The sequence below is a fragment of the Cryptotermes secundus genome, unplaced genomic scaffold, assembly GCF_002891405.2.
Source record: "Cryptotermes secundus unplaced genomic scaffold, Csec_1.0 scaffold97, whole genome shotgun sequence".
Lineage (NCBI taxonomy): Eukaryota > Metazoa > Arthropoda > Insecta > Blattodea > Kalotermitidae > Cryptotermes > Cryptotermes secundus.
In genome coordinates, this window is record NW_019720561.1 from 948,265 (window position 1) to 974,063 (window position 25,799).

The window sequence follows — 25,799 nt, forward strand, 5'->3', positions numbered from 1 at the left end:
TAATAACGCGGGAGCTATACAAGTCTCCCTGAATTACACACTCCAGATATAACTGGTTATCCCGAACTATCACTGATTCTCGCACACGCGTCTGTAGCTCGTAACTTGCGAACTGAGAACTCGTTGATAACACACTCCGCGACTGTCACAGTACAACTGACTCGCAGCCGCTGTGCAGCTCACTTATATAGCTGCAGTGCTTGCTTGTTGTGTAATGAGTGCCACGTCATCCTGTTACATCACCGCTGTTGACTTGCATTGCATAGTTACCAGGTTGCGGGGGCTCGGCTCTCTTCGGCTCCGCTCGTGACGTCACCGCGCGTTGCGCGTTGCATAGCTACCAGGATGAGGGGTGATTACTCGCCTATTACGCGAGCGCTACGCTACCGCTACGTGCAGCTGGGGAGGTAGGGGTCAACATGTCACACTATATATACATATACGTATATATCTTCTGCCATAATTATACCATCAGGATACTGAAGACCAACTCATGAGTTCCCACGTCTCAGAATTTGATTCTTGGATCACTACATAGGTTCACGGGTCACAAAGGTCATTATGACCATAATTAGAGGTATTAGCCATAGTAATTAGGCTTTATATTGTAACGTGTCTAGAGTAGATACCTCCATGGAAACGCAATAATGGGCCGTTGCGTAGGAAGTGCAGAAGCAATGAACGCGTTTCCCCCGGAGATGAACAACAGAAGGCCGTTGTGTACGAACGGATGAGATGAAACACGTTACTGCCATAATCTATAGAGACCGTTCCCGAAGCAATGAATTGCCGAACATGCGGAATCGAACCTTGGCGAGAGGTGTCCTCGATTGAGTCCGCATGACCCCTATATAAGCAGAGCTTAGGACATGTACTAGATTATTGTTAGAGAACCGAGAGTCAAGCATCGAGGCAGAAGCCAATTGATACTTCAGCTGATAATGATTGTAAAGAGTGTAAGAGTGAATATTCAACAAAGATTCGCTGAATCCGAGACCCACGTGAATTTATTTGTCGTGTGACATACCCAATACGTGACAATATGTTACAATAAAGTCTAGGTAAAAATTGTTTGTATAACTTTATTTCTGGCACCTGTAAATATCTGGAGAGAGGACACTGCACTGGAGGTACTGGGGTTCCACAGGGATAATTGAGCCTCCATCTCCTAAGATTTCCAATCCTGTTAGTCCTGCACAACAGACCAAAGCACAATAAAAATCTAAGTCAAGTGAAAATTTCATATTGAAGATACCACACCATTTTAACAATCTACATGGAACTCCCATAATCTTAGACTGTGAGCAATTTTACTTCTATGGCCTCTTGTACTTGCTGATGATGTAACCCCTAGGTACAAGGGCAAACTGGAGGACTGTGAATAATCAGGTGTTCAGGCTTATTACACTCTGTTGTGTAGGAATTTCACTGACGGAACTTCTTTCATTATAACATGATAAATTTACAACTGTGTAATGTAATGTAATGTAATGTATGATATATTACTCCTTAACCTTCCTACCTGTAACTGATGACATTCAGGTGTGCATCCACATGTAAAATGTAGTGTGTTTACTAACAATACTTAACAGTATGTTATTAAGTGTGATTTTGTGTAGTTTCATAAATCCTGATTTTACAGTAACTTTTATTCACTTACTGCATCTAAATATTTTAACCCCAAATTTTAAAGCTGCAATTATATAGTACAATTTTTCCAACACCGACTTTTATTACAATTTTTACTCTTAGAGAAAAATATTAGGAATATAAAACTTTGACAATTGAGCCATTATGGAGTTAATAAATAGAAACATCCTCTAAAAATCACTAGCAATCCTAAAAGTTGCTTTACCAAGATTATACTCACGTTACAGGGAAAAACTACCTTATTTACAACCAACCACCACACTCAAACTCCTCGTAGTCACTTTCCACTGGTGGTGGTTTGTAAAGAAAGTCATTTTTCCATGCAACTTATACTTGGAAAAGAAAATTTTAGAACACAGTGTATATGTGATGACCTACGTAACACAATCAGTTATAGGTCAAAACACTATGTGGTAATGAAACATATGCAGGTATTAAAATATTTCTGTAATTGTTTTACAGAACAAATATCACTCATTTACATAGCAGTTATGGTTACTATTTTAGAGTGACCTTGGTCTAACAGTAAAGCACTGACCTTTTGTGACAAAAATTATACAACTACACCATTTCTAGCCACCATGCTGTTTTTTCTGCTAGTCACCACCAACCCTCACTCTTAAAAAATCAGATCCATGTTAATGTGATCCACACCTTAAGCAAACTGTAAATATGGATTACATATGCAAACATTCCATTAAACAACAATAATATGTTAGCTATAAAAGACCCATAATAAAAATGTTTGTTCTGATGTCTGTCATTGTGACCTATGAGTGCAGGGTGTCCCCAGTTGGCCAGGAGATTGATTTCAAGTTTCTGTCCTCCCAGCAGGATATCAGAATGGCTGTCAACTGCCGATGAGCTATCTGAATGTGATCCAGCACATGTAAATGGTCGTTCATCCTAAAAGATAGAAAGAGTATAAATTTAAAACAAATGCATTATAATGCTAACAGACTTAAATGAAACTGTAAATTGGAGAGAATTTTATTGTAAGGTAATTCCTCAACACTTACATGCTTAAGAAGATTGATGAACACTACAAGAAGACAGACACAAAACTAATAAAGCTCATACAAGTATGAGTACTATGAGGTACTAAATGCTGAAATTATGGATAAATAAATGGCACACTGAAAGATTAAAATGGTGGAATTCATTTTGTAGAATAACTGTGAATGCAAGTATACAGAGATGAAGTCTACTGAACTCCTATGATAAGATAATATCCACTCACAGAAAGTACAGCAGGACAACAAACCAATAGGGAGTTGTATCCAGACAAGATAACGAACACACATACGAGTAATATGCAAATATAAACCCTGCACAGACAATTATATTAAAGCTAAATAACACACATAACATCCACGCCATGGCACCAAATGCAGCACAACTGAATTTTAATGGTTACATTTTAATGAACTTTTAAACGACTTACAATTCATTCGACAAACAAATAATTTTAAAAATTAACTTTGGATATGAAAGTGTGATATAAAATAGGCTGGTCACGGTAGCCGAGCGGTCTAAGGCATGCACTGTCTTCACTCGCTCGGAAGCCAGGATCATGGGTTTGAATCCCACTCAGGGCACGGATGTTTGTGTGCGTTTTTCTGTGTTTGTCTACAGGCAGAGGCCTTGCGACGAGCTGATCACTCGCCCAAGGAGTCCTACTGAATGTGTAAGATCTAGTAAACCGAAATGAAACGGAGAGTTTCATGGAGGTAGGCCTAGGCCCAAATTGGGGCTGTAGCACCACAGAGAGAGAGAGAGATACAAAAGAGAGCATACACTGAAACAATTTTAGCAGGACTCACATATAACTGATGACGACTGTATATGGCCAAAGCATGTAAGATAAGATGTATATGAGATAGAAAACAAATTTTGCATTTAAGATTGTAATATTCGTGTATGAAACTGTAATATTAATGCAACAGGATGCTTAAGTACAACATTCTATGACAAGAGTTTAAGATAGGATTTAACAGACCCTATAAAAAATTAAAACTGATCCAAGAACCTTTTATGTTGAAACTGTACTGTGTACTTACACCGTTGTGCGCAGTAATTGGTCTTTCCACATGGTAATTTCCAAAATCTTGCCCAGTCTCACTAAGAAGACTGCAAAATGATTCATCATACTGTGATATTAATTCAAGTATTGTGTCATCTGTGGTGAACAGAATTGTCTGTAAGCAAGATAAAATATATACTAATAATATATACTAAAAGCACCATTACAGATGTAACAATGTATAATTATTGTATAATAAAAAATGATTATAAACTTGAAAACCTTGAAACTAAATTAATAGTTTTCTTTTAATTTTGTAATTACACATTATAAAGAAAATAATTTGTATAGTATTGTTTTAAATAAATTAAATTTGACAAATTGTTCAAGGAATGTGTTGTTCTCACTGTCCACTTTGAAAATGTGCTGAATGTTCATGGCATGGATAACAGGAGGAAAGCATTGACAATACTGTCAGTCCAGGCAACTGTCCAAGGACTTTCATCAAGTAAGAGAGCTTCTGGCAATTCCTTTTTAAATTTCTGGGCACCAAAGCAATACAAAAGAATCATAAAATTTCAGCGCATAATTCAGTTCATAACATTTCAAAACTTTTCACCATTATAATGCTCTTTATTCACATACTGTGACAATGTGGACTGAGATGTTTCACCCAAGATGGGCAAATAATGCTAATTCTTGCAAACATGAAAATGAAATTTTGGGTTTCATAGAACCAAGGGATCTACTGATTATCTAAGCCAACTGTCAGATTCTCAAGAAGTTCTCCAAACCATGGAGTTAACTTTCTATATTAATCAATTTCCTTCTGAATGGAGAAAGAGAAATGTAAAACATCATGTAAGTGTGGCTGTTTTCCCTAAAACAAGCAACCAATTGCTATGAAATTTGGTACTTAGATCACTTACCCTTCACACTTTGTATTTTCCTCTCATTAATACTAGTACAATGAAAACCTGTGAGAATGAAGTGACAGTAGCGATATTCAATGCATGTTAGCAAAATTCTCAATGCTGACTGTATCTTAATCTGTAAGTGACTTAAAGCATTAAAGGCAGTTTAAAACCATATTATGATACCAATATTTATTCATGATGTTCAAAATGATGCTGAGAGAAAATATATTTAGACTATAAGAGTTCTAATTACACTCGCCAATTCAAACTGGCATGTTACTTGGCATTTTATGAAATACGATGAAAAATATTTAAAGCAAAGAATTGTAGAAATCTGTGTAACAAAAATTTTGTTCCAAAATATTCCTTCTTACAATAAATTGCTTTTGAGAAATATGACAAAATCCAACTTCAATATAAATATCTATATAAGAAAGAAATCTTCTAGTTTCAAAGCTGTACTTCATTATTAGAAGTGTGACATCATACATTTTCAAATGCAGGAAATTAATATTTTACGTCATCACAGAGCCCTTGACTTCTGAGACAGTACACACAAGCCCAACCTGTAATACAGATAACTTTGTGTAATATTTTCCTTTCACTACTCACACCATTTCATATTGTGACGAGTTATCTTACGTCCATCACTGCGACAACCGCTACAATCGGAACGGACACTTCCACGACAACGAATACATGGAAATTGTGGAGTTCCCGCAGTGACAAATCGTAGCAACGAATTGTCATTGAGTAACAACAGATGAGACAAAACACGTTACCAGTGTAATCTATAAGGAGCGTTCCCGAAGCAACGGATTGCCAAGCACGTGAGATCGAACTTTGGTGAGGGATGTCCTCTACTGAGTCCGCATAACCCCTACATAAGCAGAGCTTACCACACGTATTAGAGAATTGAGTACTGAGACAGAAGCCAAGTGATACTACAACTGATAATAATTGTAAAGAGTGTAAGAGTGAGTATCCAATAAAGATTCGCTAAATCCGAGACCCACGTGAAGTTATTTGTCGTGTGACATACCCAACACATGACAATATCATTCTCTGCTACTGATAACTTGGTGTTTCATCTTTCAGATATATCATAAATGATTTTGGCAAGGGATTACTGATAAGAGTGATGGATCATCATAGTTCAAGGAGAGTGAAGTAGAAAGAAAACATGAGTATTATGTTTTACACACATCTCCAAAAGCTTCTGTTCCACCCAAAATCCCACCACAAGCACGTGCAATTTCACCATGGAATATTGTTACTCCATCCAGTGTGATGTCAACATCTCTTACACCTCGGTAAGAGTGGATTCTTGACTTGTTGTAATTCTGAAATGACAAAATTAAGTTAACATTTCAATTTAGTTCAACCGTAAGCTTTATAAATGATATAAAATATGACAACATGTAAAGTTTCTCGATCCTTACTAACTCTTCTGATCAGTTTTCTGTGTAGATACATTTCAGCTTAGTGGTTAAACCTCATCAATCCTGTAAATCCTATTTGTCAAAAATGTTGACCTTATGCTGATATGTGGTGCCCAGATTGCAGGGGTTCACATAAACATCCATATTCCACACAATCCATTATAACCGATTAAGATAGTCTATATAAGTACAGATTAACTTCCAACAGTATACTGGAAACCAGACTACCTCCAGTTGCAAACATTTAAACAATATATGATTTCTGAAGAAACGGAATATAATACATTATTGCTTGGAGATATTTATGTCCATAAAATATGTAATTATATGTATGGAAGTAAAAAATTATCTGCACTCTTGCTTTTACAATTTATATATACAAAAGTAGGGGTTGAACAAGTACGTCGTTTTTGTATATAGTCTCCTTCCTTTTCGATGCACTTGGTCCAGCAGTCCACAAGCTTGCGTATTTCCTCCAAGAAGGTTTTCGGTTGGTCGCGCAACCATTTATGCACCGCTTCCCGCACTTCTTTGTCCGTAGAAAATTGACAGCCTCATAAAGCATCTTTGAGAGGTCCAAAGAGATGATAGTCCTTTGTCCGTAGAAAATCGACAGCCTCATAAAGCATCTTTGAGAAGTCCAAAGAGATGATAGTAAGAAGTGGCAAGATCTGGGTTGTAGGCAGGGTGTTCCAGCACCTCAAACCCAAATGGTTAATGGTTTCAACGGTCTGGCCGGCCATTTGTGGGCATGCACTGTCATGCAACAACAATACTTTCTTCGATAAAAGGCCTTGGCGTTTGGAGGAAATTTCTGGCTTCAGACTGTTGGCCAGCAAATCACTGCATCTTGCACTGTTGATTGTACACCCTTTTTCCAGGTAGTCTTCCAGTACAAGCCCTTTTGAGTAGCAAAAAACGGTTAGCATCACCTTTCCGGCAGAAGATTGGGTCTGGAATTTCTTGTCCGGCCACTTTTAAACTTCTCGATCCACTCATACACACTTCTATGTGGTAGAGCACTGTCCACGTATCGTGTTGAAAGCCTGCGAAGAATTTGAGCCTCTGACACACCTTCCAACCAGAAAAATCGGAACACTATTCTTTGTTCCTCCGTGCACACTGCTAGTAGAGCAGCCATGTTTACACTGTAACAACATCAAAGAAAATGACGCGATCATGGTCAAACTCGATCACTTGACCACAGTAGAACCAACTCTAAGCATGCATGCGCAGAAGGCAGTGTGACAAACCTACAGATGTGTTATGGTGAAAGTGTGGATAATTTCTGACTTTTCTTCGTACTTCAAAAGCTCTCTTAAGACTTTCCTACTGTAAATACATTTAATTATTAAATACAGTTAATCAACAGATGGACTATATGCAATGAAGCTGACTGTACAAAGCATGAAATTCCAAAAACTTGTTATTAATTGAACTGAAATATTAAAGAAGTAATTTTCAATAACTGTCAAACATTTAACTTCATATGTGACACAGGAAGGAAGCCTTGTGATATTATTAACATGACACCAAGTTTTCATTACCTTCACAAATATCTATTAAATATTTATACAAAAATGATAAATTATATTATTGCACTATAATGGAGGATTATATTACTGATACAAAGTTCTGTACTCATGTTTTAAAAACTTCTGATAAAAGTTGACTATTCAACAGAGCCACTGGACATAAGCCCTCAAATTTTGGAGATATGATAATCTACGGACATGATGCAGGTGATAAAAGACATAATAAAGAATTTTAAGTGATGAAGAAACTGATATTAAAAATCTTTGTGACAGCAGATCATGGCTAATATTCAAATAATTCTATATATAAGTATGAATTCTACTCACCCAGATCCTAATCATGGCAATTTGAACCTTCTGTTTGAAAACAAGATGTATAAAATGATTGGCACCTTTTGTAAAAGGTGCAAGCCAGAGGTGCATATCATCATGTGTCCTGTTCACTCCATCCAGCAAATTGCTTACCACTCGGGGGTCTTTAGTGTATTCTGGTAAAACATTGATATCTTCAGGTTCAGCCCAGATCTAGAATAATTCATGAAATTTTGTCATGGATGCAAAGAACTACAACAGAAAAAGACTTTCATGGGTCTAGGTAAAAGAATCTGAATGCTTCCAAGAAACATGAAAACTTCTGCAAAGAACTCTGACACTTGTTTCCTTCAGATGCTTCAGTATAGAGCGAAACTTTGATTTTATCTTTTGAAGGGGCCACCTAATATAAATGTAAAATCAGGGAGGTGTAAAATGAGAGAAATGAAAATCAAGCAATGTAAATAAATTGTGGGTTACTTTATACCACAACTTTGGAAAGCCATTTAAAATACACATGTTTAAATATAATAAAAATAAGTAACCTGAATACCATGACATTTCTTTAATCAGTTATATGTTTCTTTTCCTCTCAAGCTCTCAGTTTGCACTGAACTCTCATATGAGGTACAAAACTTACATATGCAAAGATATAACTACTTTATTAGATGTTACTTTGAAATATACAAAATCAGTTTAAATGAATATTTAAACCATTTTCAGATATCACATGTCTCTGCTAGAATGATCAACTTTATGAATTTCATAAATCTGCATCATATGTGCAGTGTGTCAGACATAATCTTTGTTTCACACCACCATCATGTCTGCAACTGTTAACACAAAACAAACATACTGTTTGTTTTGTGTTAAACATATTATTCAAAATCTGAAAACCTGCAGGTATGCTCCTGGCTAATTGCCATACAGAGTTTCATGTGTCCAGCTCGAGAGGTCCCTTACTTTCCACCATCATCAAACTAGGCCTAGGCCTACCTCCATGAACTTACCATCATCAAACTAACCCCTAATAAATACAGGTTTTGCTCATGGCTACCATATTATTCTAAATAAAATAAATAAAAAGCCTGTAACAGCTGTTGCAACAAATATAAATGAGTTACAGCACAATGAAAAAATGTATCATGCTGACCAATCAGCCAAGATGCCCCTTACTCAGTCTTTACATGGCATCAAAAAACAAAGATGTTCAATCTTTTTACAATGAGTTACCAGAGAAGACCTAAAATATAATAAACAATTTAGACTCTAATTGGTTCTTCAATAAAGCTCATTTTCAGATGGTTGTGTAAAAAGAGAATGCTTAATTTTCACTTTTCAGAATCCAGGCAATATTTTAACAATACCATGCCTATCCTATGATTTGTAGCATGATGTGCTCTTTCCTGTACTGGTATATGGACCCAAGTGTTTACTGTATTCTCAACAACTTTTGAAGTTTACCTCGATGTTCTTCAAAATGACTTTCTCTTCTTATGGGTTAGAGAATTGACAGTGACAAAAAAACAGTTCCAGCAAGACAGTGCAAGGCCTAAAACAGTGAACCTTGTGTTACATAATTTGAATAAATGTGCTCTGACACGGGTAACCGAATGTTTATAATGGAAGTGTTGCTCAGCCATTTTTATTCTTTGATTTACTGTAACCCCATGATTATTTTCTATGGTGATGTCTCAAAAACAGTGCATTCTATGCTAATCCTTAGATCTGGCAACTGAAGGAGTTATTCAAAAATAGATCTGTTCAATCTCTGAAGAAATTTTGAAAATCATATTCAGGTATTTCTAACTTCTGACCTGACACATTATTTCACAAAAAAGAGGACACAATGCATGGAATACATTCATTTTAAGTTGTGAATCTCTCATATTTGGGATTTCAGATTCTCATAGTGGGGATCATGTTTCCTGGATATGACACCATGTAGGACAGCAGAAGTTTACTTAAGTTTCAGAGGAACATACTTCCTTCATATTCAGGGTCAAAGAGTATGCCAAGGAAACAGCAAAGACAGTAGTCACTCTGTTTGCTGCACTTGAATTTAGTTTACTATTTGAGAACCTGAATATGAAGATAGTATATTCCTCTAAAATGCTGGTACACTTTTAGCAGACTACACGATGTCACATGATGGAGCTTTTCTCATATTTGCATAATATTTTAATATAAAACTAATTAGATTCATATTCACAGCATAAATTTTATGTAAAACTGATGTGTCATTAATAAAACATGAGCCTATAAACCTTTAAACATTTCTACATCCATGCTACATCATTATGTCATTTCCAAGCTTTGAGTAATGTATGTGTAACATGACTGAAATTACCTTGCCCACAGAGACAGGCTCTCCTGTACTGCTGAACACTTCAATACCATTCAGACCGAGATAATGTCTGTCACCCCACGTTGAGTGGATATTTAGCTCCATTTTGGAACCTGAAGGGAGCTCAGGAATGATGAAGTCAGAGTCAAAGCTATTTATGGAAGAAGAACTCGTGCTGCCATCTGTGTCTGCTACTGGAGACCTGCTCCCTGAACCAGCCAATGAGATCAGCTCATCTACGGAACACAAAACATATCTGAACAGTGAACTCACTTTCAGAAGATAGTTTAAACATAAGCCGCTATTAGAAACCTATTATTTGAAGAAGTGACTGCCTCTGTGGTCTAGTGGTCGGAGTTCATGGCTATAGGTCCAGATGTCCTGGGTTCGATTCTCGGTGATACCAGATTTTCTGAGAAGTAGTGGGTCTGGAAAGGGGTCCACTCAGCCTCGTGAGGATAATTGAGGAGCTACTTGAACGGAAGAGTAGTGGCTCTGGTCTAGAAAACCGAGATTAATGGCCATGGGAATCCATTGTGCTGACCACACAACACCCTCTATCCGCTAAAGTTTGCACTAACTTCGCCGACAAGCAGCAGTTGCTCTGTCAATACAGTTCGCTTGCAGACTAAAGCCACGGAGTTTGATTTTAATTGAAGAAGTCCTTCACTATATTTGTGATATTCTGGGTACTAAGGCTTGTACTTCACATTATGTATATCTGATGAGAAAAGGAAAACAAAAAGCTTCTAGGATACAGGGCAAAACCTAGACTAACTTCTGTTATTATTAGGGCATGGGGGGAAAACCAAACTATCTTCTGCTGTTGTTAGGATACAGGGGAAAACCCATATTATCTCCTGCCATTGTTGTATAAGGAAGAAGAATGACAACAGAAAATAGTATACATATTAATACAGTGCGTACAATCAAGTGCGCGCCGCGGCTGCAATTTGCCGTGAGTCATACCACCGCAGAACGGATGCAACTCCTCCCCGCGACTGCAGTGCTCCTACGCCGATGGTTGCATAATCGGAACCCGAGGTTGCATTAAACAGTGAGTCTTTGTCTTGTTGTGGAAGTGGAGTGGAATGTTTACAGCTGTCGACAGACGGTGGAAATGAAGTTCACTATTAAACAGCGTGTGTTTATTGTCGAAACTATTGCAAGGAAAAACATTTACAGAAAATTCGCACGTAGGTTTCGTCAGAAATATCCTGACTCGCCAGTTCCCACAAAGTCGTGTGTAAACAGGCTTCTGAAAAAGTGGCGGGCCACAGGTTCAGTGAGTGACAAGAAGAAGCAATCGAAGAGAACTGTGCTGACTGAAGAAAAGGTTAAGGATATTCAGGCAAGATTACAGATCAGTCCTCGAAAATCGTTAAGACGCTTAGCACAGGAAACTGGTGTTTCGCTAGGATCTGCTCGCACAGCCACAAAGTTAATCAAATTTCGCCCGTATAAAGTAACAGTTGTGCATGAGCTGAAAGAACCAGATCATGCAGCAAGAATTCGTTTTTGCAACTGGCTGCTGCAAAATGTACACGATGGAATAGTGGATCCTCAGCTTCTATTCATGACTGATGAAGCGTGGTTCCACGTTGGTGGCCACGTCAATGCACAAAACGTAAGAATATGGAGCAATGAAAATCCTCACGCTATACAGCAAGTGCCATTACATAGTGAAAAGGTGGGTGTGTGGTGTGCTGTAAGCCCGCGGCGAATCATTGGCCCCATATTTTTCCACGATACCGTGAACTCTGATCGGTACATTAATGACATACTGAATCCCTTCTTCGATCAGTTGAATGCCGAAGAAAGACAATACGGGTATTTTCAGCAGGACAACGCTACAGCACATACGGCTAATGCATCCATGGTCGCAATACAGGAAGTGTTTGAAGACAGAATTGTCAGTAGAGGACTGTGGCCTCCCAGATCCCCAGATCTCAGTATTTCTGATTATTATCTTTGGGGCAACCTGAAGCAAAAAGTCTACAAAAATAATCCCCGCAGCATTGATAGTCTTCAAAATGAAATTACACGCGTAATTCATTCAATTACCGTCGACGAACTGCAGAGAGTGTCGCGTAATTTATTTGTGAGATGCGCGGCATGTTTGCAAGCAGAAGGAGGTCACTTTCAGCACCTGTTATAAACCACGGTAAGTTATCTTTTTACTGTATTCTTATAAATGTGTGCATGTAGAGCAACTGATGGATGGAGACTCAGCGACACCACTACACTCACGCTATCGGGGAACGGCACTGCAGTCGCGGGGAGGAGTTGCATCCGTTCTGCGGTGGTATGACTCATGGCAAATTGCAGCCGCGGCACGCACTTGATTGTACGCACTGTACTATGGCATATGCATATATATTACTATATCTAAAAGCTATTCATAAACAAATTTCAAAACATTTGTCTTTAAAGAGAAATTTTAATAGAAGGCATTCTGATCCATTACACTATTTTACCAATTAAGTGAACACCATCTCCATCAAGTGCGAACAATCTGGTTTAATTATTCCCTGCATACATTAAGAGACACACCAATTTGGACATATGAGGGGAAATAATGCAAAAAAAATAGATCACACCAGGAAAGGCCAAATAATCAATACAAAGGGAAACTTTTACATTTATAACACAACACAACAAATTAATAGAGGAACAAATTAAATACAAAGATAATCATAGAAATTACTTATTTGTTACAGCCCATGCTCATGTAAAACACTGTGCACATGCATACACATCTCTATCAACATACCAAAACCCATTACATCAGTCCAACACAACACATCCTACTAGCCACAATCAGTCATTACACACACTACATAAAAGTAGGTCAACTTCATAATGAATCATACATAACAACTCAGTTAGGAATAAGTATTGATCTAAAATGAACCCAGACTATATCTACAGACCAAGGATATTCTATCAACATTTGGAGGATTAACATGTGAAGAATGCACACATGGCTTCTAAGAAGAATTTAAAAGTACATGTAAATTAGTTTTAAAAGACTTTCACTACATTTTTGACATATTAATAGCTGTATGCTTTAACACTGATGTACTGAATAACATTTGTTTTTAGTGTAATTGTAACTGTAATTAATTACCCCACAGGGGTAGAATTAGTGAGCAATTGACCTTTATAACTGTAAAGCACTTCCTGATGTGTTGAGCATATTCTGATAATGTTCTCTTAAGGACTGAAATAGGCAAAGGATTCTATCTAATTAAATAAAACTGGAGACTCACATAATTTACAGAGATATTAGTGTTAAATAAAATGATATACTTTGAAAAGGTAACAGTACCTAACACAAACACCAAAATGTATTAATATGTAAACACAAATATCAAAACGTATTAATACGTAAAGATCAATAAAAATAAAATGTACATAATACTGAATTAATAAAATATGGTCATATCAGAAAACATTTAGAATAATGTCAGATATTTAAATTTGAATAATAAATAATAAATAAATAAGAATAAATAATTCTGTGAAAAGGAAACAATCCACTGGTGGATTAGGGCAGTTATTCTACGTTAAGAAACGGGACATGAATTCACCTTCTGTTTTTTCAGTCAGTCGTCCCTTATGTCTCTTATTAAAGAAACTGAGAGAACTCCATGACTCTTCTAATGTAGGCTCCTTTCCTTCCCTGGAGTTCATACTAGCAGGCCTTGAATTCCTAGATAAAAATTGCTGGCCTGGAGTGTCAAGATCAAGAAATGACTTTTGTTGATTTATAATATTAGATGGCATAACGATGTCCTTCCAGTCCTCCCCTCCCAATGATGATAACCGCTGTGAAGACTTCCTTGGGCTATTATCTGCTGACCTTGTTCCTAGCGATGATCCTGCTCGTCTCCCATGCCTTGCAGAGCTGTTACGTGGCAACATTAGCAGTTCCTCATCACTGAAATAAAGTATATACACCATGTGATCTGATCATGTATTACTATTATTATTATTGGAGGGGGTGGGTTTCCCCATGCACTGCGACTAGTTGTTAATCTATTGTGCATCCCCCTTTAATATTTTACCAGTCGCCATGCCCTTCCAGTACTGGTGCTCGCTATCAGCCCCATTCTGCCAGCGAGGTCGGCGCTCTCTGGCAGTGGTCCCCGATACTTCCCCATCTACCGGAGGAATTGGAAACTACTTGGGCGGGAAACTTTGCCTAATTTTGCTCAGAGGTCTCCTAGAGACATGATGATCTTTTTCATGCTGTATATCTACGACACGGGACACACGGCTTAAAGTCCCTTCCAGAGAACTTGTTCCCTGAATTTTTCCGCCCTTAAAAATTCCACGACCTCCGCCGGGTTTGAACCCACGTACCTTGAGTCATGAGGTGGGAACGCTATCTGATCATGTAACTTCATAATTAAATTTCAGCTTTCCTGACAGCAAATTAATATAAATAGGACTGTAAATGACTGTTTCAAACATTTTACAACATGTAGGATTTGAGGTTCTCACAGCAGTGGTTATGAAGAGTTCTATCTTCTGGGATAAAATGCCATGTAGTCTGTTGAAAGTGAACCAAAGTTTTGGGGGAACATGTCGCCACCATCTTCAGGGTCGAAGAACAAGCTAAGCAAGATACCAACATGCAAGCAAGTGCCTAACAGAGCTCTTCTTGCCACCTGCTTTCCTGCTGGTTTCTTGTTCAGCTTTGCTTAGTGGGAGCTAGAGCCCTACTGGGTCCAATCTGCACAGCAGCCACTGATTGGCCTACTGTAGCCTGCCCTGGGTGATTATGATGATGGAGAATTTGGTGGAATGAAGACTGGCAGGGGAAATCGAAGTACTAGGAGAAAACCTACCCCAGCGCCACTTTGTCCACCATAAATCCTGCTTGACCAGACCTGGGATGGAACCCGGGCTGCCACAGTGGAAAGCAAGTGACTAACTGCTTGAGCTATGGCGTGGCCAATTCTTACTCAGCTTACTCTTTGATCCTGAAGATGGAAGCAACATGTTTCTCCAAAAGGTCAGTTGATTTTCAATAGACTACATGGCATTATATTCTCAAAGAGAGAACTGTTCATTTTACAACATAATGATAACTATGTGTACCATCTGTTTTAACATTAAGGAACTCACTATCCCCCTATCAGAATGTACTTACACATTTCATTTGGTTCTTAAAATAGGTAGCAGTAGTTTCTCTAAACATTATTAAATAACTGAACACAGATGCAATATTTTATTTGAGGTAGAAACAAATTTTCTGAACATTCGTGGTTCAACTGGGACAACAAAGACATGTTTCATCCTGCTTCCTTTTCAGCAAACTTCACAGCTGCTATATTTTCACTTACTTACAGCCATACTGACTTCAACATTACGACTCAGAACACCACAATTAACAGTATTTTAATTACAGAATATTTCTCATGAGACTCTCAGGTCTGCAGTCATTCATCCAGTCCCCATGTAAAAATAATTGCCTATTCCTGGCTTACATTCTCTCATCTAATAACAAACAAAACAAACTCCGTGGTTTTAGTTAGCAAGTGAACTATACCGACCGAGCGACCGCCGCTTGTTGGCGAAGTTAGTGCAAACGTTAGCAGATAGAGGGTGTCGTGTGGCCAGCACAATGAATCCCCATGGCCGTTAATTTCGTTTTTCTAGACCGGAGCCGCTATTTCCTTGAAATAGCTCCTAAATTATCCTGATGAGGCTGAGTGGACCCTGTTCCACACCCATAACTTCTCAGAAAATCTGGTAGCAACGGGAATCAAACCCAGACCTCTGGTTCTGGAGGCAGAAACCCTGACCACTAGACCACAGAGGTGGTCATTTCTCATCTAACTGGAAACAGACAGTACGAGAACTGAATCAGTTTGTCATGGCGGACTATGGCGTATGTACATCATTTCAGACCTCAGCAGGTGGTCCTGCTCTAGATGTAAATTGTCCAGCATTGAGGTAACTCCATCGTTTACAGGAGACTGATCCATGTTCTCGAGGGGTGAGCCATGAGACAATCTCCAAGATCTAGGCCGATTTCTTCGTACATTGCTGTAACAAAATTCAAAGTAAACACATACAGATACCATAAATGTACTGAATATGACAACTTTACGAATACTAACTTAGTTATGTAACATTTTATCAATAGTAACTGTTTCTATGAGGGAAAATTTCCAAAGTTCTGTAACTAGAGAATAAATTAAGATGAAATCAGACTACCAAAGAATACAACATACATGCCAGAAATTAAAATATAAGCTAGCTAATTAAAATGATTGTAGCAGAAACTAAAGGTTCAATCAGATCATTATCAAGGTCACAATTGCACATGATCTCACCAAATTCATCACCTCCTATCCTTATACAGTAATTTCCTAAAAGTAAGTGCCATTTTAATCATATTCAAATTTAAAACAATAGGAACTTGAAGAGGTTACAAGGTATCAAACATCAATATAGTTAGCATTTGCTTTCACAATACCTATACATATATGTTCCCAAAAATTCTAATATACACTACATCAACAAACATCAGACCATATTTTCCCATAAACACAATGTTGTGACTAATGGTTATATACCCAGCTGTGGCTTTGAACCTCAGTATTTCACAATAAAAACTAAGTTAGAAATATAAAATTATCAGGGTTTAATAAATAAACACCCACAAAAACACTTCAGAATACCAAAATCTGCTTGTCTTATCACACTGGAAACCAGACCAACACTGAGTGTTGAATTGTTGGGCTGTGTTCACATGTTCAGACTAATGGCTTCTGATATTGACATGTAACCATAACTAGGACTATTATTTTAGAAGCCAGGGTAGCATAGTCAGTATAGCAACTAGCTATGGGCTGGACAACCAAGAGGTCAGAGTTTGAGTCCCAGGAAGGCCAAGAATTTTCTTTTCTTCACATCGTCCAGACCGGCTCTGGGGTCCACCCATCCTCCTATCCAATGCGTACTGGGAGCAATGCAGATTCCTCAATGTGTGCTGCTCCATTCAGTAACATGTGTTCAACGCAGGCTGCTAAGAGTTCTCGGAAATTGTGGTTGCCAGTTTCCTTGGTGTCCCCTCGCCTTTAATTTTTATTGACAATTTCATCTCATCTCCTGTTATTGTATTTTGTTGTCAACAAAATATATTCTTTGCTCAGAATTTCTTATGGCTTCTACCTAATAAACCCTGTTAGTGCTTAAGACCATCTCTCTTCAACAGGACCCTGTGTACCTGATGATGGAAGCAGAACCAGTTTCTGAAATGTTATGGTTTGAGAAAACATCTCAAAGTAAGGAACAAAAAATAATAGCCACAGTTCTGTTCAAATGAGTCTATTATTATTATTATTATTATTATTATTATTATTATTGGAGGGGGTGGGTTTCCCCATGCACCGCGACTAATAGTCTATTGCACGTCCCCCTTTGATATTCTACCAGTTGCCATACCCTGCTGGTACTGGTGCTTGCTATCAGCTCCGTTCAGCCAGCAAAGCTGGCAGTGGTTCCCAATACTTCCACATCTACTGGAGGCATTGGACACTACTTGGGTGGGAAACTTTGCCTAATTTTGCTCAGAGGTCTCCTAGGGACAGGAGGATATTTTATGTGCCATAAATCTATGACACAGGACCCATGGCTTAAAGTCCCTCCCGGAGGACTTGTTCCCTGAATTTTTCCGCCCTTAAAAATTCCACGACCTCCACCAGGTTTGAACCCGCGTACCTCAAGTCATGAGGTGGGAACGTTACCCCTAGACTATGGAGGCCGCTTAAATGTGTCTAGCAGTATCTGTCATATCCAGGGGTTATCCATCATGCGATTTTCAATATTTTACATCAGTCCACTGAAGGTACTGCAATAAATACAAATCATTGAAAGTTGGACACTACTTGAGAAGTATTATCTCCTGATATGTGACTCTCTGTGTAGTCTTGCAGAAGTTTACTGATCCTTTGGAAGAACATATTGCCTCCATCTTCAGGTTGAAAAGTTTATTTTGCTTGCAGCTTCCTCACTTAGCTTACTATTTCAGTGTAAAGATGGAGGCAGTATATTCCCCAGCAACACCATTAAATATCTACCAGGCTATATGGCTTCACAGATTCTTATGTCACCACCATGGCTACCACTGGAGTCTGCAACACACACTTTGTTTCAGGGTTTGCTCCTGTACTGTCAGATTCAACTTTTATCAGCAATGGAGTAGATTTCAAAAAATTTTTTTGCAACATTGTCAAAAATTGAAAAATCGAGTTCAGATGTACAAATTATGCTGAAAATTACAATATTAAAATTTAAAAGGGACAATATAGAAGAGATAAAATTTTGGAATATTTGGTCAAATGAACTATAACATCACCTACAATTATACTTATAATACTTTTCAGTTTTCTTCTAGAGTACATCTGCTTCTTGACTGTGTACACAGCAGCCACTATTTTCCACACCACAGAACCAACAAGGTCACAGCATTTGGAACAATCTGTATTTAAGCCCCCATAACATGTCACAAAATATGTATATTAAACTTAACACATGCCATTCTTCCTTAAAATGCGTTATTATATTGTGAATATATGTGGTATTTATACTACAATGCCTAAACTTAGGTACTGACTTATAAAACTCTAACAAATGACATTGCTGGCAGAATCACGTCTCAATTCTAAATCATAATTCAGTCAATAACTGTCTATCTATCTATGGCTCTATAGCCATTCTGTTGAACCTTAGCAGTGTTTCTGTTTCTTAATCCTATACACAGTCGGTAGGACTACTTGGACGGGGGACCAGCCCGTCGTAAGGCCATTACCTATGCACAGGGCAACATGAACATATGATAAATGCACAAAGACATCCATGCCCTGAGTGGGATTTGAACCCATGATCACAGAGTTCAAGCAAGCAAAGACAGTTCTGCCTTAGACTGAGCGGCCATTGTGATCGGCTGTCAACTGCAGCTGAGCTAATTCTAATCACGCCACTTTTAACATTTTTTATACAACTTCAATCGAGACCAAATGAAGAAGAGCTTCTTGACACATGTATAAATTAACACCTTAAATGAAACGGCCAATAAACTGGCAATAATTTTGTACGCCTCTTGCCTCATTACAACCGGTTTCTGTTCACGTATGTACACTCTGTGACAACGTATTTATAAACTCGGTTACAAGACTAAAGTCAATAAAACTTACTCAGTCATGTCTTCAAGCCATTTTGGCACTTTTCCACGAGAGGGTGATTCTACATGTCCACTAGTCCTTCCACTTTTATGGGCTGCATCTACTGCTTCTGTATAATTGCTCATTCTTTCAAATCAGTATAAGAACATGAAAATATCAGTAAATGTTCTCTGTTTTATAAACTGTCACGATATTCCAAGCATCTTCTAGCGTAAACACATCAGCTGTCACATCACTATACATTTTCCGACCATGCGCAGACACTTATTGTTTGTTTACTTGTTACCATGGAAACTGATGAAACTGACGGACGTTGCCCCAACCTGTTGATTATTAACGAAGTTTCAAATAGGCCACTCCTGACCCTCCTGGCATCGTGATCGATCGTGATCATCGCGATGATCGCGATCATGGTAGTTATGAAGCTGAAAAGGAATGAAGTCTGCACCTAGGTAATTAAATTTTGCCATCATCATGAGGTAAATTTATCGCTGTGCATAATCTATGTACCAGCTCAGGTAACCGTTTGGTCGAAACGGAGGTCTAAGAACACATCTGGGGGGGGAGGCAATGAGTCCACACATTATAATCTCGATACCACATCATTATCAGATCAGTTTCACGTTCCTGTAACTTTAAAAGACGGAACAAAAAATAAGTATGAAAGACTCACGGATTTGATTAAGACCTACGCTGCGCTATACTTGGCAAAGCATACCACATGCGACCACACACGCATACGACAGTGCAAACCAGTGCTCAACACACTTTATACACCGGTGCTGTAACAGTTGGCGACAGTGAATATATTGACTCATGGTTGTGTTATGTTTCCGTGAGGAACAGTATGTAGCGCTACTACTGGTACTCCTTGGTATTACCAGGACGTTGAGGACAACGTTGGCCCAATTAGACACGCTGGAGTGGCTGTACTGGATGAGATTGTAATCACGACACGTGGGGGCGTGGAAACAGGGGGAAGGAGCAAGGGTCTGTTAAGAGGGAAAAGGATGGAAACAGTCTTACCCGTCTTAGCCCCAGTTCAAAATATACTGGGAAATTAGTACTTGCACAACGCTCACCTGGACTGAAGTGAATCAGCTGCAGGATTTGAGGTTCTAATTGCGGTGGTTATGAAGAGTACCATCTTCTGGGATATAACGCCTTGTAGTCAGCTGAAAGTCAACCGACGTTTCGGAGGAACGTATCGCCTCCAATCTTCAGGGTCAAATAAGTTGAGCAAAGTAACATTGTAGAAGCACTCTGCTTGCCACCTGCTTTCACCCTGGTATCTTGCTCAGATTATTTGACCCTGAAGATGGAGCCAATATGTTTCTCTGAAACATTGGTTGACTTTAAACGGACAACATGGCGTTATATCCCACAATATAATACTCTTTAAATCAATTGCGTTTGTATCTGTTCCGAATATTTTGGCTCTGACAGCAGTTGCTGAATCATGGTGCTGTCACGCCTTAATGGATCTCACCTCTTGTATTCCTCACAGTTCTCATGTACTGCATGTCACAGGTGGAGGTGAGTGTTCAGCTTCTTGCCCCCCCCCCTTCCCCCAGGCCCCATTACAAATTGGTGGAGGTGGGTGGGCACCAAAGCCTGTCTTAACTTTGGGATAAAGAGAAAACTGCCTATTTGTTGGCCTTATATATCTGAAAAAATAACAACCTGAATATATATTGGATATCATAGTAACTAATTAAGCAAATAAATACATGTCCAAAAAGTAACTACCATATTTTATTCCCAACTCCTTCGTGTAAAATAATTTCTTAAATGAGCATGTATTCCAGAATATTACAGACAATTGAAATGTAGGAAAACCTTATATCAAGGAACATTTCATAGGGGTTCCATTGTACCTACAGTAATACTTACCACTGGCTTAACTGCCTACACACCACACCAATAAGACATATGGAGGCTCTAGAGGATAGCAAATGGACATTTTCATGACCCTGTTGCTTTACCACCGCAGTCAGCCCTCTGTACTCATAGGAGGCTGGGTGGTACTCAGAGCTGGTCTGGTCATTATGAAGCAGAAAAGATTCTTACCCCTGCTGGGAATCAAGCCTGGGTCGTTAGTTGTCTAGCCCATTGCGTGTTCAATATCCTGACTGAGCTAACTTTGTTTAGTTTATATCCTCTAACAACTGACAATGAAATCAGCAGAATGACATAATATGCACCTGTGAGCTTATGAATTACATTTTAACACATAAAATATTGTTAAAGTGTTCCCTAATCAACTTTGTTCTAATAACAAGCTTGAATAATGGAAAGACAAAAGTAAGGTAAACTGTCCCTGTAAAAGACCGTGGAGGCCCATACAGCTGTGAGACTATGAGGCTCCCACATTTTCTAGACACTCGGCTCACAGATGGTAGTGATGTTGTCAGCCTTCTGCCTCAGCTGCCCTTTACCCCCAGAAAGAGTCTTGTACTCATTTCTGTCAGAGTCTGAGTCCACCCCAGGGCCATAGTGTGGCTGGAAGGATTAGGTCAATTGAAAATTCCAATGGCCTCACTGGGAATTGAACTCATTACCTTATACCTTGTAGCATAGTGCCTCAACCAACTATGCTACTGCATGCCCTCATTATGAAATTAGTGAAACGTTAAAGTGCTACCTCACAAATCAAATCATTGTCATTGTCCAAGTATTTTTATTCTCTTGGTAATTATAATGTGATTTTAAGCCCTGTAGTGTGCCTCAAAAACCCAGAGGGCTAACATTTTTACTGTTAACATAAAGAAATATCATCACCAGTGATGGCATACTTAGAAGTTTGCATTGTTCTCAATTGGAAACAATTTTTTTACCTTTATATTTAATCATGGGCACCAATTTATGGAACAAACATGTGTTTGTGTATATATATATATCTTCATTTTCATCATGAGCTTCTAGGTGTAAGTCCCTGGCCCATTTTGTCCCAGTGGGAATTAATATGTATAACGTATTCTTAAACCTCTCAGTTCTTCAGCTTTAGTAATATTTTAGAATTATAATATTATTTTTCCAACTTTCATAGTTTTTGTCTTATACGTGTATTTCTAAGAAATAAAGGTAAACTCCAAAACTATGTGTATTTGAGCCATAATGCACAATGTACATTTCCTAAGAGTTGAACTACTCAGTTCAGCGTAGTAAAATGAATAAATATATCACCTGTTACCAGATAGATCCAGTATATAATCCTCTATGGCAAAAACTGTTCCAAATAAACTTGCTATTATGAACATTAATTATCTACAACCAGCTTCATTTCCTTAGGACAATCCACAAATGCCTACAAAAGTTGATGCATATTTACTAAAATGGATGCCATTGGGATTACTAGGTGATAATGAAATTAACTATTGATCCCTTTTATTATCTAACTTTTCTCTTAATATTGCAGTCACTAAGGGAGTCTGTAGAACATTTTCATTTGCTGTTCTTCTAGAAAGATATTTATAAATGGTATGTCAGTTTAGATGTCATTAGAAAATTAGTGGGGGGGGGGGGGAGTCCAATTGGGTCCACTCAGCATGGCAGCCACTGATTGGCCTATTGTACCTGCCCTGGGTGATTATGATGATGGAGAATTTGGTGGAATGAAGACTGACAGGGGAAACCGAAGTACTCAGAGAAAGCCTGCCCCAGCGCCACTTTGTCCACCACAAATCCCACTTGACCAGACTAAGGTTTGAACCTGGGCTGCCATGGTGGGAAGCCAGCAACTAACAATTTGAGCTATGGCACTGCCTCATTAGTAAATTCATTTGTTGAGATGGTTCAAAATAATTACTAAAATCTCACTGCATATGAACTGTAAAAAATTGTGATAGAAGAAAAGACAAAACGATGAATAATGTAATCATATCTACTTATTTATTTGAGGTATAAATTGACTGGGAATATATTTTCAATTACAACTTTTTCATATCTGTTTTCTTTAGAAGTATTTTTTATCATTTATAACACATATTTTTTATGTAATATTCAAAGTTTAATTTAATATCTTCAATTGGATGATGTCTGTTCCTTACCTTTAAGTCACAGTTTTACATGATACACTTTTGAGTGAGCACCTTGTATTTGCTTTCAATTTAGTAGACTGACTTTGTGCGCTTTAGTCTCAAACTGGCCTTACAATAACTCTTTGATATTCTTCATATTTTAGGCAGGTCACGAGAAAACTTAACTGAACTGTCAGCATATACACATTCATGTCCAGCTTTAATCAATTGCCATCAAACATTCACCATTTCATTCATGTAGATGTAAATCTTCCTCTTCTTATTATTATGTGTCCAGATTGTCAAAGTCGTAGAAACTAATTGCTTCACTGTGGTAGAGATCATCTTTCAGTACGTTGCTCACACTATGTAGCTCAGTACATACTGAAGCAGTTACTTAATTTTGGCAGCTGTTAAACAACTACCTAAAAGTTTTCTTTATTCCCCCACAATAATGGGATTCAAACACTCCCTTCATGATTTACAAATGATTTCTGCATTAAAAAAATTAACATAATCATTACCAGCACTTTTTTGCTTTAGTTCTTATTTTGATTTCTTTATAAAATCTTTTGAGCATCACACATATCTGTACTTTACATTTCCAAATTACTCTGGGTGCAGGCAGTCACAATTAAAATGCAAGGATTAAGACAGTTTATATCACTGGGGAAGGAATATCCATCTAAGATAATTTTTTAAACTAAAATGGTTAAATATTTCCATCAGTATAATCAAGTATATTTAATGAGCTGGTGTAATATCCGTACTATCATTGGCTTGGACATGACAGAAATGAGAAATAAAATTAATAATTTTCCAGGCCATATAATTTCCTTGTACCACTCTAGCTCTAATTCTTGTATTATGTGGACTTAGATTTGTTTATTATAACGGAACAGAACTCAATGAACTTGTTTTACTTTACTTTACTCTATAATTTATATTTAACCTACATGTAATTCTTTCAGGAAATGTTTCTGTGCAGTAAACACTGATAGGTCAATTTAGGTTGACTCATGTTAGGTTGATGCCAAGAATGCCAATTAAATCTAATCTTCAGCTCAACAGAACATATTTTGTTTCTCATTCTGTGTACCAGCATATTTGACATGCATTTATCACTCTGAAGATAAATGAATCTGCACCATCTCTTAATATAATTAGCTCAAATTATTAATATGGATAAATTTAAACTATTCGGATTATTAAAGATAAAACACAAAAGATGAAGTGTTAGAAAGTAGAATTCTTCCTGGCCCCTGGGTAACAAAGAGCTGTGATCATATTTCAACAAATTTATCTTATATGCCCTTCATCTTAGTATATAGTTACTGTTAATCTCCAAATTTTATTTTTTGCAGTCTCTAATATAAAGTGGAATTAAATAACATTTTACCTTAAAATATGTAACTTCTTTTTTGCATTCGAACATCTGTGTTTAACTGTAGAAAGAAATGTGAGGCTTGTGAGAAAGTAAGCGTGTATACAACAATTTATCAATTCCACAAATCTTACAAGATCATATATGCTCCAGAAGATCAAAGCCAACATTTTAAAGTATACTTGAAGTAAAATTAATTTAATAATTTCAACTTCAACTTCAACTTCTAAGTAACAACTTAAACTTAATTTCACAATCAAACAATGACTGTTACTTCAGTCTATAATATACCTACATCATGAAATTTCCACTTAAGATTTAGCTTGAGGAAAAGATTTTTGTATCTTAAACTGAGAAAAATCTTAAAGTGAAGTTATATAGAACTGAAACAGAAAATTAGATAAAATTATAAATTATTGCTACAATTCGGGAACAGATTCAGTGCAAGACATTGCACATACTTTTTCATATGTGGGTTAACATCACTACATTATTACTCGTATTTAGTACAGTGGCTTCAATATATTAGCGAAATGAAATGAAATTTGATAGAGCCATTTTCAGTAAATTCGCTTAGAGCCATTTTCAGTAAATTCGCTATTTTATTTTTTGGGGCCCATCTGAATGGCCCCTATTTTTCAAGCTGGAATGTTCTTGTCCACGATCTCTGACCTATGGTGGATAACTCTTAAATACCGAACACTGCTAAAATCTGCCAAAAATGTTCAGGTGCTAATGAGGTGCAAATCCAGAGAGAGACAGACAGGCAGGCAGACAGCATTCCAAAACCCCCTTTCTTCTACTCATGGGTGTGTAACACACGTAAATCTGCCAAAATCTTGTGATCAATTTTGCTCACCATCACAGTACTTTCTCATATGTATTACGTTTTTGTGTTCAGGGGTACTGAAAACATATGGATCCATTAGAATATCAAAATCCTTTGATTTCTTCACCATCATTATAC

The 25,799-nt window shown here is 37.7% G+C and overlaps 1 protein-coding gene across 1 annotated transcript in view; it reads right to left on the reverse strand.

The window, feature by feature from the left end:
* The window catches only part of LOC111868093 (protein KIAA0556), a 29,527-nt gene extending 9,558 nt beyond the window's left edge, over nt 1-19,969 (reverse strand). Inside the window, exons 1-9 of the mRNA XM_023858481.2 lie at nt 19,442-19,969; nt 16,149-16,286; nt 13,820-14,169; nt 10,230-10,462; nt 7,895-8,092; nt 5,796-5,933; nt 3,711-3,848; nt 2,421-2,556; nt 1,096-1,192 (exon numbers count right to left, since the gene is read on the reverse strand). Of these exons, the coding sequence (XP_023714249.1) occupies nt 1,096-1,192; nt 2,421-2,556; nt 3,711-3,848; nt 5,796-5,933; nt 7,895-8,092; nt 10,230-10,462; nt 13,820-14,169; nt 16,149-16,286; nt 19,442-19,554 (1,541 nt within the window). The 5' untranslated portion in view covers nt 19,555-19,969. The remainder of the gene's footprint in view (nt 1-1,095; nt 1,193-2,420; nt 2,557-3,710; nt 3,849-5,795; nt 5,934-7,894; nt 8,093-10,229; nt 10,463-13,819; nt 14,170-16,148; nt 16,287-19,441) is intronic.
* Between the last annotated feature and the right edge of the window lie 5,830 nt (nt 19,970-25,799).